The sequence below is a fragment of the Terrapene carolina genome, unplaced genomic scaffold, assembly GCF_002925995.2.
Source record: "Terrapene carolina triunguis isolate 2854851 unplaced genomic scaffold, T_m_triunguis-2.0 Scaffold17, whole genome shotgun sequence".
NCBI classification, from domain to species: Eukaryota; Metazoa; Chordata; order Testudines; family Emydidae; genus Terrapene; species Terrapene triunguis.
Genome location: NW_020664368.1, coordinates 617927 through 634783, shown reverse-complemented (window position 1 = coordinate 634783; position 16857 = coordinate 617927). Strand labels below are relative to the sequence as shown.

Sequence of the window (16857 nt, the reverse complement as noted above, 5' to 3'; positions counted from 1 at the left end):
TCATCAGCAGAAGGTTGATTTTCTTTTTTGGTGGTTCAGGTTCTGTAGTTTCCGTATCGGAGTATTGCTCTTTTAAGACTTGAAAGCATGCTCCCTACCTCATCCCTCTCAGATTTTGGAAGGCACTTCAGATTCTTAAACCTTGGGTCAAGTGCTGTAGCTATCTTTAGAAATCTCACATTGGAACCTTCTTTGCGTTTTGTTAAATCTGAAGTGAAAGTGTTCTTAAAATGAACAATATGCTGGGTTATCATCCGAGACTGCTATAACATGAAATATATGGCAGAATGCGGGTAAAACAGAGCAGGGGACATACAATTCTCCCCCGAGGAGTTCAGTCACAAATTTAATGTGTGTCATCAGCATGGAAACATGTCCTCTGGAATGGTGTCCGAAGCATGAAGGGGCATGTGAATGTTTAGCATGTCTGGCACACGAGCCAGTGGGTGAACCACTGGCTCGGAGAGGCTAGCCCCTGGCCCAGCCCACCCCTTCTGCCTGCGGCCCCACCCCTCTCTCCCCCTTCTCCCCCAACCCCAGATCCCTGCCTCCCCCCCCCTGCAGCCATCAGCCCCCCCAACCCCGGAGCACCAGGCTGGTGGGCAGCACCCTGGAGCACTGGGAGGGCGGGCAGCCCAGCTGCCCAGAGCACCGGGCAGGCGTGCATTCCACCCCCCCACACCCAGCCCCAGAGCACAGGGTGATGCATGGCCCCCAGCCCCTGAGTACTGGGCGGGCGGGTGGCATTCGGCCCCCCCAGAGCACTGGGCAGGCAGGCAGCCCCCCCCCCCACACCCTAGAGCACTGGGCAGGTGCGCGGCCCCCCGGAGCACTGGGTGGGTGGGCGGCACATGGCCTAGCCCCCTAGAGCACTGGGCGGTGCGTGGCCCCCCCAGAGCAGCACTGGGCAGGCAGGCAGCCCCCCCACACACACACACCGTAGAGCACCGGGCGGGAGCACCAGCCCTGGAGCATTGGGTGAGTGGACGGGCAGCTTCAGCCGTGGGGCACCGGGTGGCAGGCGGCCCCCCCAGAGCACTTGGTCGGCAGACGGCACATGACCCAGCCCCCCCAGAGCACCGGGCAGGTGCAAGGGCAACCCTCCCCAGCCTCGGAGCACCAGACCATGTGCGGCCCCCAGCCCCGAAGCACCGGGCGGGTTGCGGGCAGCCCCCTTCACTCTCCAGCCCTGGAGTGCTGGCCGGTATGACCCCAGTGCCGGGGTCCCCCTCAGCACTGGTCAGCCCCAGCTTAGTGGCGTAGCGAGGTTCTAAGAGCAGGGGGAGCAGCCTGCCTGGGCTGGGTCCAACTACCAGCAAGAGAGGAGGGAGCCTCTGGAAGGAGTGTGGGCAGGGCCACGAGGGGCTCTTTGGGGAGGCATAGCCTTCCCCTGCCTATTAGACACGCTGCCTATGCTGGCATGCAAATACCTTGCAATGCCAGCTACAAAAGTGCCGTGTGAACTCCTGTTCTAACTTTCAGGTGACATTGTAAATAAGAAGCAGACAGCATTATCTCCCATAAATGTAAATAAACTTATTTGTCTTAGCGATTGGCTGAACAAGAAGTAGGACTGATTGGACCTTGTAGGCGCTAACGTTTTACATTGTTTTGTTTTTGAGTGCAGTTATGTAACAAAAAAATCTACATTTCTAAGTTATGACTTTCACGATAAAGAGATTGCACTACAGTACTTGTATGAGGTGAATTGAAAAAAATATTTCTTTTGTTTATCATTTTTAGTGCAAATATTTGTAATAAAAATAATATAAAGTGAGCACTGTACACTTTGTATTCTCTGTTGTAATTGAAATAAATATATTTGAAAATGTAGAAAAATATCCAAAAATATTTAATACATTTCAATTGGTATTCTATTATTGTTTAACAGTGCGATTAAAACTGTGATTAATCAAGATTAATTCTTTTAATCGCAACTGATTTTTTTGAGTTAATCATGTGAGTTAACTGCGATTAATCGACAGCCCTAATAAATATTAATAGTTGTCTAATCTCCCTTTGCCCCACTTCCACCCCAGAGCCTAAACATATATGCTGAACCATCCTGTAGAATGGTGCAATTTACTCCTCTCTCGACTGCCACAGGTTCTGTCACCTGGTGTGGAGGGGAGACAGGGCCATGTCCTACTTCTTCTTCATCCCTTCTTGTCTCCTTTGGGTGATTATTGCCCCAATGGGCACATGCAGAGTAGTTCCCATACTCCCCTGAGTGCCTCTACTAGTATTACAAAATTGCTAGTTAAAACATTGTTGTTTGTATTGTTGTTGGAGGCTTGTTGGTTCCAGGATGTGAGAGAGACAAGGTGGCTGAGGTAATATCTTTTACTGGACCAACTTCTGTTGGTGAAAGAGACAAGCTTTCGAGCTTACCCAGGTCTCAGAAGAAGAGCTCTGTGTAAGCTCCTAAGCTTGTCTCTTTCACAACCAGCAGTTGGTCAGCTAAAAGATAATATCTCACTCACCTTGTCTAATTAAAACATGTTAATTAACACATTTTTAAACATGATGCAATTTCCTAGTCTAGAAATAGTTTTACACTGATGTAACCCCAATGACTTAAATGGAGTTACTCCTGATTTTCACAAGTGAAAGGCTCCAACCCTGCAAATACTTAAGCATAACTTTACATGCGAGTGGTCCCATTGAGTTCAAATGAAAGAATCTGGCCCCTCAACTTTTCATTATATTTGGTCCTTTCTGGCCTTAGAATCTATGAATTTAAGATTCCTGGTCATACTGAAGTATGTAAAGATTTTATTGAATTAATAAATTTTTGGACATAATTTATCATGCTGTGTTAGAATCATTGTTATAACAGTTTACAGTCTCAGGTGAAATAAAGGCCTCTCTGGTAAAATGGCTGTGACTAAAGTAGCAATATTAGTGTCAAATAGAATGAGGTTGAAGCACACCTTAAAGTACTTGTTCCTGGAATCTTGTTCTGTTTGGAAGATCCATAATGCCAATACTAAAGTCATCTATAGTTATGTGCCATATGGTAAGCACTGTAACAAATTGGTTATACACCCCAAAGAACATCACTGCAGCACAGAAACCTGCCAAATATATGCCATATTTTCAGCAGTTCAAAAATTCAATTGTCCCCTCAAATCATGCAGTGATAAACTTGCAGACCAGACATCTTCTCTTGTTTTACAGCTGGAACTGCCAGATGGATGAACCAGATGAAATCTCTTTTAACAATTAGGGCAAACTACATAATAAGTGTTAACTCAATGAAGGCGCTTTCAGAAAAACACAGAGGAATTCTGGTACCATGACTACTTCTTACAGTAACGCAGTCTTTATCTCACTCTTCCCACACCCCCACAGAACTACGGAACTGTATGTAAACATTCACTGATACTGGAGTTGCAATATGCACTTTGCATAAAATTGAAACAGTCTGGGACTTTTACTTAATTCTAAATGGAATTTAACTACACCCGTGTTCATTATAATGAACCCATGCTGCTGGACTGTAAAAGCTGATTTTTATTAGTGACTGAAAAAGCCAAATACCTGTATTCTTGTCCATTTGTTGAATTGTAGAATACTGTGCATATGAATTTTTCAGTGATGAATTAGTTGCAAAATAATACCTGGTGATTGTACTTATTGAAGAGTAAACTCCTTATCCATGCAGAAAGCAACAATTCAAGACTGCAGTCTTCATTCAGATTTTGGATTCTATTATTTTGAACTACAACTGCTTACTGAATTGTCTACTTTAGTTTCCTTCTGTTCAGAGGTGGTGCTACCCTATTGGGGGTCCTAAGCAGGAATATTTTGCCCCCAACACATAATAAAAAGTGAATGGGAGGCTCCCTTGAGCTGCTCACAGGGCCCTATGCAATTGCTTAGTCTGGTTGTGCCTAGTGCTGACTCTGTTTCTGTTAAACCAGAACCCTTTTGTTTCACAAAACTGCAGACTGTTTATAGTGTGAACAAGCAGGATTTGTTTAAGACCTTGGTCCCAATTGGCATTTCTAGGCAGAATTGTAATATAAATAATGAAGATGATGATACGACTGGCTTGAAAGACTTTGAAATTGAGCTGCAGTAATGGAAATCAGAATGGATATGTGAACATATAGGTACTGGGTCTCATTCTTGACTCACTTACAGCAGTGTAAATCAGGAGTAATACCACTGAGGTCAATGGAATTACATTGGTGTGAAACTGGAGTAAGTGAAAGTAGAATCTGTCCAACATAGAGATGCTATAATATCTTAGTACGAACAAGTAGGATTGTATGGGATGATTTTTGGAACCGGGGTTTTCATCAGATACAGTTAGCCCAGTGGTGCCTCACTGGTCAATGAGTAAAGGAGCCTTTTTTCCTTAATTTGATAATTTGTGAATAATATGAGGCTATATATATTTTAGCTGCACATTACAAAGCCTGATGAAGCTCATGCGATTACCACTGGGTTTTGAGAGGGGACTTTATTCACAACCATCCTACTTTAACACACATTACAGTTGTTAATAAAATCATATGTACTGTACAGAACAATTAAAAGTTTGATGTTTTAGGAAGTTGCTTATTTTATGCAAATGGCAGGAAAAAAAGCATTAAATGACACAACACATTTTGATTTCTTATGATAATATTCACTTTAAAAAAACTACCAAGAGATGGCGCTGTGGTCATGCAGTTTAAGTAAAGTGTATGTATATGTGAACTGCCCTTATATTGTAGTTTATTATGGCACTTAGTAATCTTACCTTTATAACACTCCCCTGAGTCAAATGAGTTTGATAGGCTGATTAATATTGTAAGTAGCCTGTTGCTGGAACTGAAATATTTACAGTCAGATATATATTGCCTATCCAAAGAAAATACATTTTTGTTGTAGGGAAATACATTCAGTGGAAAGGTAGAATGATCATAATTTCCATGTGTTTATTAAGGTCATAACATTCCTTAAGGTGCTGTTCTGCTTTGTCTAACTCTAACAAGACACTTTAATATTTTTTTAGCCTTCAGCAAATATAGTTCTTCTAAAATTTAACAAAACAAACAAACAAAACCCCCCAATAACTTAAGACAAACTTCCAATTTATAAAGGAACTGATGGCATTTGAGTGCTTTAATCTGCTTGGCTAGCAGTGGGATTTAAGAAAACAATTAAACATTAAAGCACAATTTCACATTTAAAGTTTTCAAAATACAACAAACATTTTTCTCTTGTGTGTATTTACATAAACATATTTGTTATGTATTCAAAATAGAATGCATCTTACCATTAGGCACCAATTACATACATACAGTACATGATTGCATGAATGGGATAGAAATGGAGGATTTTTTTGCCCTAATGTATATAAAAATGTGCACAGTAGCCACAAACTAAGGAAATATTCTATGACAGAAGCTTAAAGTCACTGAACATTTTTCAGAGGCTGTTGAAAAGTTATTAAACAGCAGAGGCTGGTTGAAACATTTTAGATGAAAGTTTTTTTCCATCAAAAATGCTGTTAGCTTGTAAATGTTTCTCAGATCCAGGGTGGAAGAGAGAGAGAGAGAGACCCCACCCAAGAATAGCCAACAGCCTGCTGATTCAGAGCACAGAGACTTGAAATTGGGTCTCCCACATCCCAGGTGAGAGCCCTGACAGTTGAGTTAACCGGGGGTGATAGCTCTCATTTTTTTCAAGAAAAATGTCACAAGCTCTGATGTCACAAGGTCTCATTTTTCTCTGATGTGGAACCAAAACAAATGTCAAAATCTCAATTTTTTTCATGAAGTGGAATAATTTTCCCCCACCAGCCCTAGTAAGCAGTATGGTATTTCAGTTCAAACGGTGCCTAGATATCAGCAAGGCACTATAAATTCTGGTCTTGAAATTGCTAAACCCTGATGTCTACCAACAATAACATTTATCTCTTAGTTGATATCTATTTATTAACTGTCTCGCAAATCTATTACTGCAAAGTAGGGGACTGTTGTCCTTATTCAGGCAAAGCTCATTGAAGTCTATGGGAATGTTGCCAGAGTAAGGCTGCAGGATCAGGTACTGTAGCAATCAAATTGTCTAAGATATTTATGAAGAGCCAGAGACATTCATCTTTGTCTGTTATGCATTCCATCATCTTTGTTTAAAGAGGCTTCTTGGACTAAAGCTGTTGTTCTCCTTGCATAAACAACTATCTCAGAGCTAATGACATTAAAAATCGTGTGTGTGTATATATATCTCCATGTCTTATACATTGCTTTCCAATGGAAAAGTAAATTCTCTATTACCTATATTAATTAATAAAAAGGACACTGTCAGGTAGCATAGGTCTAAAATATAGGTTTTATTTTAATAAGTTTTAAAGAATCGTATATTAATAGGCATCCTTTAATGAAATGTAAAACAATTAATTAAAATCACTTGTTTAGACTGCAACATTTCCCTTCAGTTTTCAACCTGAGCAATGCAACATTGTACTAGTGTTGTTAGAGACAGAAAATGAAATTTTCTAGAAATTGGGAGTCTGCTTTTGTTGGCCAAGCTGAATAAAATGCAGAAAATAAATAAACAGTATAATCAGTGGAAATTAAATGCACAGTTATGTCTGTAAAGCACAGCCCAGTGGTGGAGATTGTATGCAGAAGCACTCGCCCACTCAGGAGCTTCAGAAAATATTGTGGTTCAGGTAAACACCATGGCTCAGATCTCCTAGGTATGCACTAGTGGTGAGTAATGATTGCACTGAAGTCGGTGCAGACTGCAATGTGACTTGTTCTTTGCACCAGGGAAGGCTCCTATGACTCATCCACTGTGCAGGTGGTGCAAGGCCGCAATAGGCACTAAATTAGATTTTTAACATTGTTTCATTTGTCATCATCTAAGGGAATTTGGTTTGGGGCCAAATGCTAAATTCCTCACTCAGTATTTACTCACTCCTTATACTGGTGAAACTCAGTGACTTAATGAAGACAGTAGGGTTTGGCTCATAACTTTTGACCAAATAGTGACCCTTTATTTTCAGTTGATAGGCTCTAAAACTGGACTTTACCTTGCTTTTCTTATACCTGTTTGTAAAGTCCATGTAAGTGTCTAATATTTGGATGCAATCTTCCAGATAGTAGCAACAGCTATAATTTTACTCCCACACAGAATCCTCCTGGCTTCAATGGAAATACATGCTATACCTAGTAGTAAATGTTTGCATGATTAGGCCTTTTTATCAAAGTAAAATATTTGATGCTTTTTAAAATAATCTAACTATCCTGCCATTAATCTGTGCAGGTAGAACCCTACACCATTTGCAGAATCTCATTATTTTCAGTGGGCCTCCACAAAAAGACAGTATTTGGTCCTGCCATGCGGGCAGGGGACTGGACTCGATGACCTCTCGAGGTCCCTTCCAGTCCTAGAATCTATGAATCTATAAAATGTAAGGATCTGCCCAGGCATCCCTCATTAAGATTGTAGCCAAATAATGCAAGCAGCCCAGCATTCCTGAGCAACCCTCTAACAGCAGCAAAATAGTTTGTATATGTAATGGAGGAAAACCAAATTCTAGTAAGAAAAAACAATACTTCTTTTTCAGTCTTCTAATTATTCTCAGTATAGAAACATTAAAACAAAACAAGGAAAATACCATAATAATGTCCTTTCTAATCAAGCAGAAATGCGGAAAGATATTCTATTAAAGCCCACTCCTTACTCATGCAGAACTCCCATTGAAATTAATTCTATTTGAAACCTATGGGAGCTGTAAAGAGAAATGTCAACAGGATTAAGCCTGAAATTATTTAGCAGTATTGGGCCTGATTTTCCACCCTGTTACCTCACTTACACTGTTGTAAAATCAGTATAATGTAGTCGAGAACCAAGCTCAATAGAGGCTTTTTGTAACAGTATATTTTAAAGTCTAAACCAGTGCACGTGAAACATTCAGAATAGGGGTAAAATGAAATAGAAAATAGAGCTCAATAATGTTTGTAGTGACAAAGGAACATTCAAATTTAATTTACTTTTGAAGAGAACTAACTTGAAGTACAGAACAAATGGCAGAAAACCCAACAACATTCCGGAATTGTAATTGGAAAGGAAAAATATCCATAAAAACACCAAATTTTTCACATAGTTGATCTATACAGGTTTTCATAGCATTTTGTTTAATATTTATTTTATTTTAAATATATATCCATAAATTAACTGATGTTTTCTTTTCCTGTAAACTCCTGTAAAGTGCTCATTCAGTTAATGATAATAAAATTACATTGTAGCAAGACAAATTAATTCAAACGTAACCAGCAAGTAAACCAAACAATAGCTTTGTTTTCATTTGCAGAAGGAAAAGAAACACATTAATTTCTTCACAGCCCATGGTATAATAATACAATAAATTGCATTTTTCTTTAAGAAATATATTATTTAGAATACTAAAAAAATAAGTTTAATAAAGCCTGTGCTTAAAACAGCTGAAATACTGTATGAAAAAAATGCACATTTGATAGCATTTTAACCCTGTTTGTCATCAACTGGATAACATGAGTATGTGATGCTATTGAAGTTCTCTTAGACAGGGCTAATTTTCCTAAGCTATCAAAGCTTCTCAGAGTTAGATGAAGTTTTCTGAGTACATACCATTGGTTGCCATAGCAGCTGTTGACAGGCTAGCAGAGTCACACACAGCTAACCTTTTCACTGACTGGGCTAATACTGCCCTTTGAGGTACTATCTAAAGGATGTATTCCGATTGTAACCATAGAATAATCCTTGGCCATCATTTTAGCCTCTTTTTTTAAACTCTTCATTTGTGCTAGCTGGAGTTGGCTGGAGTTATATGCTAAAGCAGGTATGGTGTTCACTAAAATCAGCTGTAAAGGCTTCTTCTCCTCCTTGTATCGACACTGAATATAACGTGAGAAAGCAGAACGGTAGGTTTTATTGAACAGTGTGTATACTAATGGGTTGACAGCCGAAGAAAGGTAGCCAATCCAGACAAATACATTAAGCAGTCCTCCAATGACTTCTTCATTGCAGGATTTCTTGCAAATGACTGCCATCACATTGGTGATGAAAAACGGGCACCACATCACAACAAACAGAAAGAAGACGATACCAAGAACCTTGGAAGCTTTTTGTTCATTACTGATTGACTGCATAGTCCTCCTTCCTGAATTCCCCAGCTCTCTGTTCAAAGAGCGTTGAAAGAGTTTCTCTGATGACAGAGAACTTTGAGGGAGAAAACTAAATGAAGCAAACTTGGTCTTTGTGCCAAGGTCATTAATGCATAAGGTAGCTTCTTTCTGAAGTGATTTTATAGTTAAAAAATAGGTGACCACCATGATGGTTAAAGGAATGAAGAACGCCACAAAAGAGCCTATTAAGACAAAGCTCTCATCAGCCAGCAGGCAGCTACCTTTCTTGAACACTTTGGAATCATCTTGTAGTCCAAGCACAGGTACTGGCATTGAGATACCTGAAGGTTGGTTAGAAAAAAGAAATAGAGAATTTCATGCACATTAATGATAAATAAATACCAAAAAATATGCATAATTTGACGAAACATGAAGTGTGGTTTACAGTTACTGGGCATAACCTACAACTGATACAAAGTTGTTAGATTAAAAGACATTCCAAAACTAATTCAAAGTACCTAGAAACCACTCCCCAGTGCCTCCAACTCATGTGCACTAGTCTGCTGATTCCATTCCTGTCTCACCCTTTGAGCTAGGACTACAGGGGAACCACAGGGAAAGAATGCTGTTTGTACGTTTTGTCTTGGAGCATCAGCATGTAGTTTTGGGGAAAGAAGCTTCTGTTTGGAGTGTTACTATTGTCACAGCCCTAGTAGAGCTCCCCCGAGCTGGACACTCACCAGATTGCTGGGTTTGGGTCCCACCACACAGTGTACTCTTAAGCTTCCCATGGTCTATGCAGGCTGCAGCACTGTCTCTTTCCCTGGCCTCCCTGACACAATTTGTAGGCACAGGCTCTCTGTCTGGTACCCTTTTGTGGAAATAGGGCCTCACAGCCCAGCTGGCTTAGGCCACCAGGGCCTGTGCTGATCCGCTAATCTCCCCAGTAGTTTAAGTACACGCTTTCCCAGAATGCCAGGCTTGTGGGCACTCTGAGTTTACAGTTCACCTCTTCAGGGACATGGGACAGTGTGGACACAAAGAGACCCACAGGCTTTGTAAGGTTCCAAAAAACAATCAACTTTTTTACTTTAGCTAGCACGAGAAATATACAGATCTAGACAAACAATAAAATGCCTATATACTGTTCCCTGCCTAGTTTCCTCACCACTCTAGAGCATACTTTGGAATTAGGCCAAGTCCTCTAAGGAGTCCAGGATACCCCTCCAGCATGTGGCTTCTCTGACACTTGCTCACTCATTCACTCTCTCCTCTCGCTGCAGTCAGGTTTCTTCTTCTGTGGCTGGTTTTGCAGTTAAAAGGACCCCTCTGCTACAAAAGCATACCCCTCTGTTCCTCTCTCCAGCCCCCGCTTCTTTTGTCTCTGAGTGTCCCTCTGAATTCCTTCCAAGTCTCTCAGGCTGTGTCTAGACAAGGCTAAAAGTCCTGTGGCTGGCCTGGGTCAGCTGACTTGGGCTCACAGGGGTTTGAGGTGCAGGGCTAAAAATTGTGTAGATATCTGGGCGTGGCCTGGAGCTTGAATTTTGGGACCCTCACCGGGTCCCAGAGCTCAGTCTGGATCCTGAGCCCCAGCGTCTTCACAGCACTTTTTCAGCCATAAGCCTGAGCCCCTAGACATACCCTCAGGTTCTGTGATAAAGACCCAATGCTAACAACTGATCTCTTAGTTCTTTTGTTTGAGGATTTTCCACTCTCCAAATTCCAGCGCCCTGCAGAGAAATTGGAGAAAACTGGCTTAATCTAGGCAGGAGTTACTCTCTGGGTAAGATCTATTTAGGTCCTGATAGACTATAACAATTGGCCTATTCGTGAATAGACATGTCAGCACCACTCCCCTGGCTCCTTAGCACAAGTAGTGCTAGGCAGTACACAGTAAAAGACAGTCAGAAAATATAAAGGCGCAGGCAGTTTATAAAATCAAACTGGAATTCATAGGTTGTACACAGACAGATTCCCCAAATTGTCACAACTATCCTAGAAAGGGGTTGCAGTTACCCTTGCAGAGGCCTGGTTGAGAGGGGTGGGAGAGAGAACAGGACCCTAAGGGGATTTTTGCTGTGCTTGCTGTGACTGGGTGGAGGTGATCTTTGGCCAGGTAGGGCCACATCCTCTCTTCCTGGCTGACAGATCCAGTTTGGTTGTCTTTGTACAACACAACCCCCTTTACAAAACCTGTCCTTGGTGCAGGACTGAATATTGTTTCTCCTATAGAGCTGTGGTCTAATGGGCTTGATGGAGGTGAAGCGGTCCAAGGTGAATGGAGTTTACCACTTGGCCCTGCAATTTATTACATGAGTGTAACTCAACATATATTTCAAGGAAAGACAGCTAACGTTTGCACTGCTGTCCTTTCTCCTCAGGGGTTCTTCTGGGAGAGAGCAACTTTAAGTTGCTCGTCGTGCTCCAAAGGAGCCCCATTGACCCAGAGGCCTGGGGGATGCACGAATCCCAGGCTGCTTTATTGCTGGTGAACCAGTGGAGCCCAGTGCTCAGTGTTACCCATATAGTTAACCCCTTCTCTGATTACTGCTGTCATCCCTGCCAATGTTGACTTGACTTGAACTTGAACTGTACCAAAAACAGCAGGCATTTCAATAAAAAGACCATGGGAGGTTACCCTCAAGCCTCCTACAAAAGATTTATCCTCCCCCCTGCACATCACTCAGTATTTTTAGCCTAGTTAGAAGCTCTTAGCCAGAGCGCTTTAAATCTCCAACTGAAAAAGGCCCAGCAGCAGCCTTAACTCTCCACAGCAGCCCCAGAAAGAAGGGAGGAGGCAATGTGGATTACAACTGAGAAAAGCATTTAAGAGAGCAGCAGGAGGTGGAGGGCAATTTTGAAAATAATGACAAGAGGGCCCAGGTTTCAGAGGCGTGATCACTACTATCTTTGTTGATGTAAAAACTTTTATGACACAATTTCACACATGCAAACTTACCCTACTGGGCAAGAAAACCTGGTTTTCTGAAGGAGTCTAGGGCTTGTCTACACTACTCGCCGAATCGGCGGGCGGCGATCAATCCAGCGGGGGTCGATTTATCACGTCTATAAATCGACTGCTGAGCGCTCTCCCGTCGACTCTGGTACTCCACCAGAACGAGAAGCGCAAGTGGAGTCGACAGGGGAGCGTCAGCTGTCGACTTACCACAGTTAAGACACTGCGGTAAGTAGATCTAAGTACATCGACCTTCAGCTACACTATTCACGTAGCTGAAGTTGCGTATCTTAGATTGACCCTGCGTGGTAGTGTAGACAAGCCCTAAGGGGGTGAAGCACCCAACTGCTATTGGGTTTCAATTTGATAGCAGGCTTGTGGTGTTGCCCTAACTATTTCTGTTGTATTGTTGTAGAAACCTAATAACTCAAACGTAACCTACACTAAGAAGCGTCAACCTCATGGAGAATTTTACAGCAAGGGACCAATATGACTAGAACCCCATGCAACCCAACTGAAGTTACAGGGTATGTAACTCAGAACATATTTCTGGCCCACAGCCTAGTCAATTCTACATGAATAGGCATCTACCAGAAATATATTTGTATGTGATGTTTGAGTAATTAGAGGCCCAACTGTGTGAGGTGCTGAGTACCTATTGTGAGATGCTGAGCTTTCTGAATTCCAAATGACTTCATTGGCAAATTGAATGAGAGTTGAGGGCACTCAACAGCTCACTATTAGGCTTTAAGCACGTACAAAAATACACCAATCAGAGCAATACCATAAGTTCCCCCATCCAGTTCTGCCTTGTATAGATAACAGCAGTTCTCTTTTTCTCATTTGATTCAAGGAACTACTGTGAGCTGTGTAGATAAAATACAAAACGGTATCGACAGAATAGAGTCCTTGCACTGCTGCAGAGCATAATGATTCAAAAGAGCAGGAGTGCTATTAAGATGGTTAATAGTCCTAGAAAGTTGAAAATAACTGCAGGCTTTTTCAAGTACAAAGCCAGAGACAAACTTGTGAAAAGGTAAAACATCATGAACAAATAATCCAGTCAGTCTAGGCTACCTTAAATGGGCATCATAAAATGTCAAAGATTCATTCATGAGAACTGGGATAAAGGCATTGGCAGATTTCCAGTGTCACAGTTTACTGCTTCAGTGATTGGTAAGGAGCTTTATTATCCATCTGTTTTGTTTGCTGTTGGCGATTTCTGGAGAATTTACGTCTTCTTAAATTCAGATTTCTTACTTTCAAATAACCTCATCACTGTGACTGAGCGGACACTATCTTCAGTTTTTAACTGCAGTTTTCCCATTCCATTACAGTTCCCTTACCAAATGTAATAAATAAGATTCACAATATAGATTTGGCATTGCCAGATGTAGCTGTTACATCTGTATTGTGCAAAACTGATCTTCAATTTAAATGATACTCCAGCCATGTGGCTAATGACTGTACTATGTTCTATTGTATGGGAGACCCCAAGTTTGATTCCCAGTCCTGTTCTTTCTTTTCCTGCATTGGCAGAGGCTGGAAATGCTGCCAGATATTAAGAGGCAGGAAATCTTACATTGCTCAACAGCAAGCTTTCTGGTTAATTAAAGTGTGCGAATGACAGAATCTAATTAGGCAAAGGGAGTAAATTCAAAAGCAACAAATTTAAAATGATTAATAAAAGGAAATGCTTTTTTAACACAATACATAATTAACCTGTGAAACTCACAGCTAAGGCTATTATTTTAGTAGGTGTTTTAAACACAATCACATGTTTATACGATTAAGAATGTCATCCACATTTACACTAGCTGGGATACAACTATAAAGGACATCCGAACTCATGCTTCAGGAGTGCATAAAGGAACAGCTCTGGTCTAAATTTTAATCATTCGTTTATTGATTGATTTATAAAATATGCATGTGTTTATAGAAGTTAACAATCATAAATTAAAAATAGAATTGACAAAAGTTAACTCAAAAATAATTCCCTCTCCCGCCAATCTACTCTGCAGGATGCATACTATGGAAAAGCCTGAGCAAATAGATAAGCAATGCAGCATTTCCTAAAGGACAACAAATTTAAGCTTTTTGGAAACAACGGGGAAGCAAATTCCAGTCTTTAGGCTCTCCCTCTGAGAATGTCTTGCTCCTTGCCCACTGGGGGACTTTTAGCAAGGGTATTCCAGGCAGGGCTGCCCAAAGGGGGGGACAAGTGGGGCAATTTGCCCCAGGCCCCGCAGGGGCTCCCACGAGAGTTTTTCGGGGCCCCTGGAGCAGGGTCCTTCACTCGCTCCGGGGCCCCCGGAAAACTGTCGCAGGGCCCGGGCCCCCCGAACTTCTTCCGTTCCGGGTCTTCGGCGGCGGGGGGTCCTTCCGCTCCGGGACCCGCCGCCGAAGTGCCCTGAAGACCCGCAGTGGGGGGGTCCTTCCGCCCCGGGACCCGCCGCCGAAGTGCCAGGTCTTCGGCAGCAATTCGGCGGCGGGGACCCCCTGCCGCCGAAGACCCCAGGCCCCCTGAATCCTCTGGGCGGCCCTGATTCCAGTGCATGTTTGGACAGGTGGTCTCTAGGGATGCATCTTACTCACTGAAACTAATGGCAATACTCCCATTGACTTAAGTGGTAGAAAGGGAGGAGGAATAGCTCAGTGGTTTGAGCATTGGCCTGCTAAACCTAGGGTTGTGAGTTCAATCCTTGAGGGGGCCCTTTCGGGATCTGGGGCAAAAATCTGTCAGGGACAGTACTTGGTCCTGCTGTGAAGGCAGGGGACTGGACTCAATGACTTTTCAAGGTCCCTTCCAGCTCTATGAGATATTTAAAAAAAAAAAAGTCAAGCTCTAAGGAAGCCAAACTACACAGGACTTTATAAAACTGGACTTTACACAGAGCTTTATAGGATTCTGCCCTCAGAACAAATGGGCAACCAGTGTAGTATACAAAGCACAGGAGTTATGCTCCATAAGAAGAACACCATTAAGTAAGGGCCTGATCCAAAGCCAGTAGAAAGACTCCTATTGATGAATTTTGAATCAGGCCTTAACTGGGTGACCACTGGGTGACCACATTCCATATAAGCCATGGGTTTTCCAAGGATAACTCCCTCGAGTATACATTACAGTAATCCAGACTTAGCACTGACCAAACTCTTTACACAGGATCTGTATTTGATAACAAAGACTCAACTTTTATCATGGATTACAGGAACTCACTGAGTTTATCCTGTAGAATGCAGACCAATTCATTTATTTCTGCTTGATGATCTGGACATGAAGTGTCTCACTCCTTACAATATTCTTGCTCCCATATTCTTGCTCTTGGTGACTGTAGATTTATGTTGAGAAGGCATAGGGAATGTCCTGAATCTTCACATCTCAAGATCAGAGAAATCAGTTTCAAAGCTCAATATGTAATCACTGATGCAGAAGCTCACCCAATACTACCAGCTGACGAAGAGCAGGGAGGGCAATATTTTGAAAACGGAGTACGTATTATAAATAAGAGACTCTAAATATTATACTTCCTGTGGTTTAAGGGGATTTGTTTATGATTTAAAACAAATAAAAAGCGATTGTCCAAAACTCTAGGTGCTTTTAACAAACCATAGAACATAATGCATACAAAGTAACTGATAATCCTCAACCTCATGGAACAACTAGACCAACAAAAAGGCTATCTCAATATATCAAATCTCAACTACTCCAAATCAAAACAATACTAACCGTCATGCATTTCTCCCCAAAAGGCTGAAAAAATTGATAAAGGGCATGGTTTCCTGGTATTCTCTGGTTGCTTTGCAGACACAGCAATCATAAACCGAGTTTAACTGGACGAGTAAACTTGAGTTTACAGCTGCTTTGCAAAACCAGCATATCACAAAACAGCTGGAGTGTACTAGTAAATCTGAGCTGGAATTTGCCATATGTTCTGAAGATCAACAGATTTGAGCTATAAAGGGGTGGAGAATGGAGTGAATTCTAAAGTCAAGGTCCCCTCAACACCCTGCCATCAGTTCCCTCTCATTTAAATCTGGGAGCTCCAACTCAAGGTCCATCACGGCAGCAGTGTTAATTTAAATTGGCTTTTATACTGTGTGAGCACTGTTACATATGTTTAAGAACTGTCTGAAGTACTATATACACATTTTTAAATTTTGTTAAATTTTATCTGTAACAAAATTCTGCCCCTTTGCTCACCCCTAAATTAAAAAAAAAAATTATCACCTGCCTAAATCTTGGCCATCACCATATTTCAGACATACTCAAGCAATGGGCCAAATTGTGGCCAGCGTTGGGGACCCTGCAGAGTTGCACTGCCTGGAGGGAGCTCAGGGAGGGATTGTTACTCAGGGAAGTGCAATCTGTCCTTCAAGCAGCTCAGTGTGCCCAGGTACTGCCCAGGTTGCCCCACTTTTTGGAATGGTGTAATTTGCACCCTGCAAAACACTTGGGCTTCTCTGCCAGCTGGTGCTTTTTTTGGAGTGATGTGTACCCACAGGATGCCCTCAGGAAGTATCCTCTGTCCTCCTTTGAGTGCAGTGTCTGCAACTGTGATTGGGCCTTGCATTGGGAGCACATGGGTTGGGAAAGTTGCTTGTGCACTTTCCTTTACACACCCACACAAGGGCCACTCACAGTCTGGCTCTGGCTCTCTACTGGACACGTGCAAGTTACACAACACAAGTTACACCATTATATGAGCATTTTTTTTATATGTTTATCTGACTTTTGTATGAATCCAAATGTATTGTCTGAAATCCTGCCCAGCTCTAGTAATGACAAACCTC

The 16857-nt window shown here is 42.0% G+C and overlaps 1 protein-coding gene across 1 annotated transcript in view; it reads right to left on the bottom strand.

The window, feature by feature from the left end:
* Positions 1–8651: 8651 nt before the first annotated feature.
* The window catches only part of LOC113407982 (5-hydroxytryptamine receptor 2A), a 47998-nt gene continuing 39792 nt past the window's right edge, over positions 8652–16857 (bottom strand). Inside the window, exon 3 of the mRNA XM_026659484.1 lies at positions 8652–9451. Coding sequence (XP_026515269.1) covers positions 8652–9451 — 800 coding nt within the window. The remainder of the gene's footprint in view (positions 9452–16857) is intronic.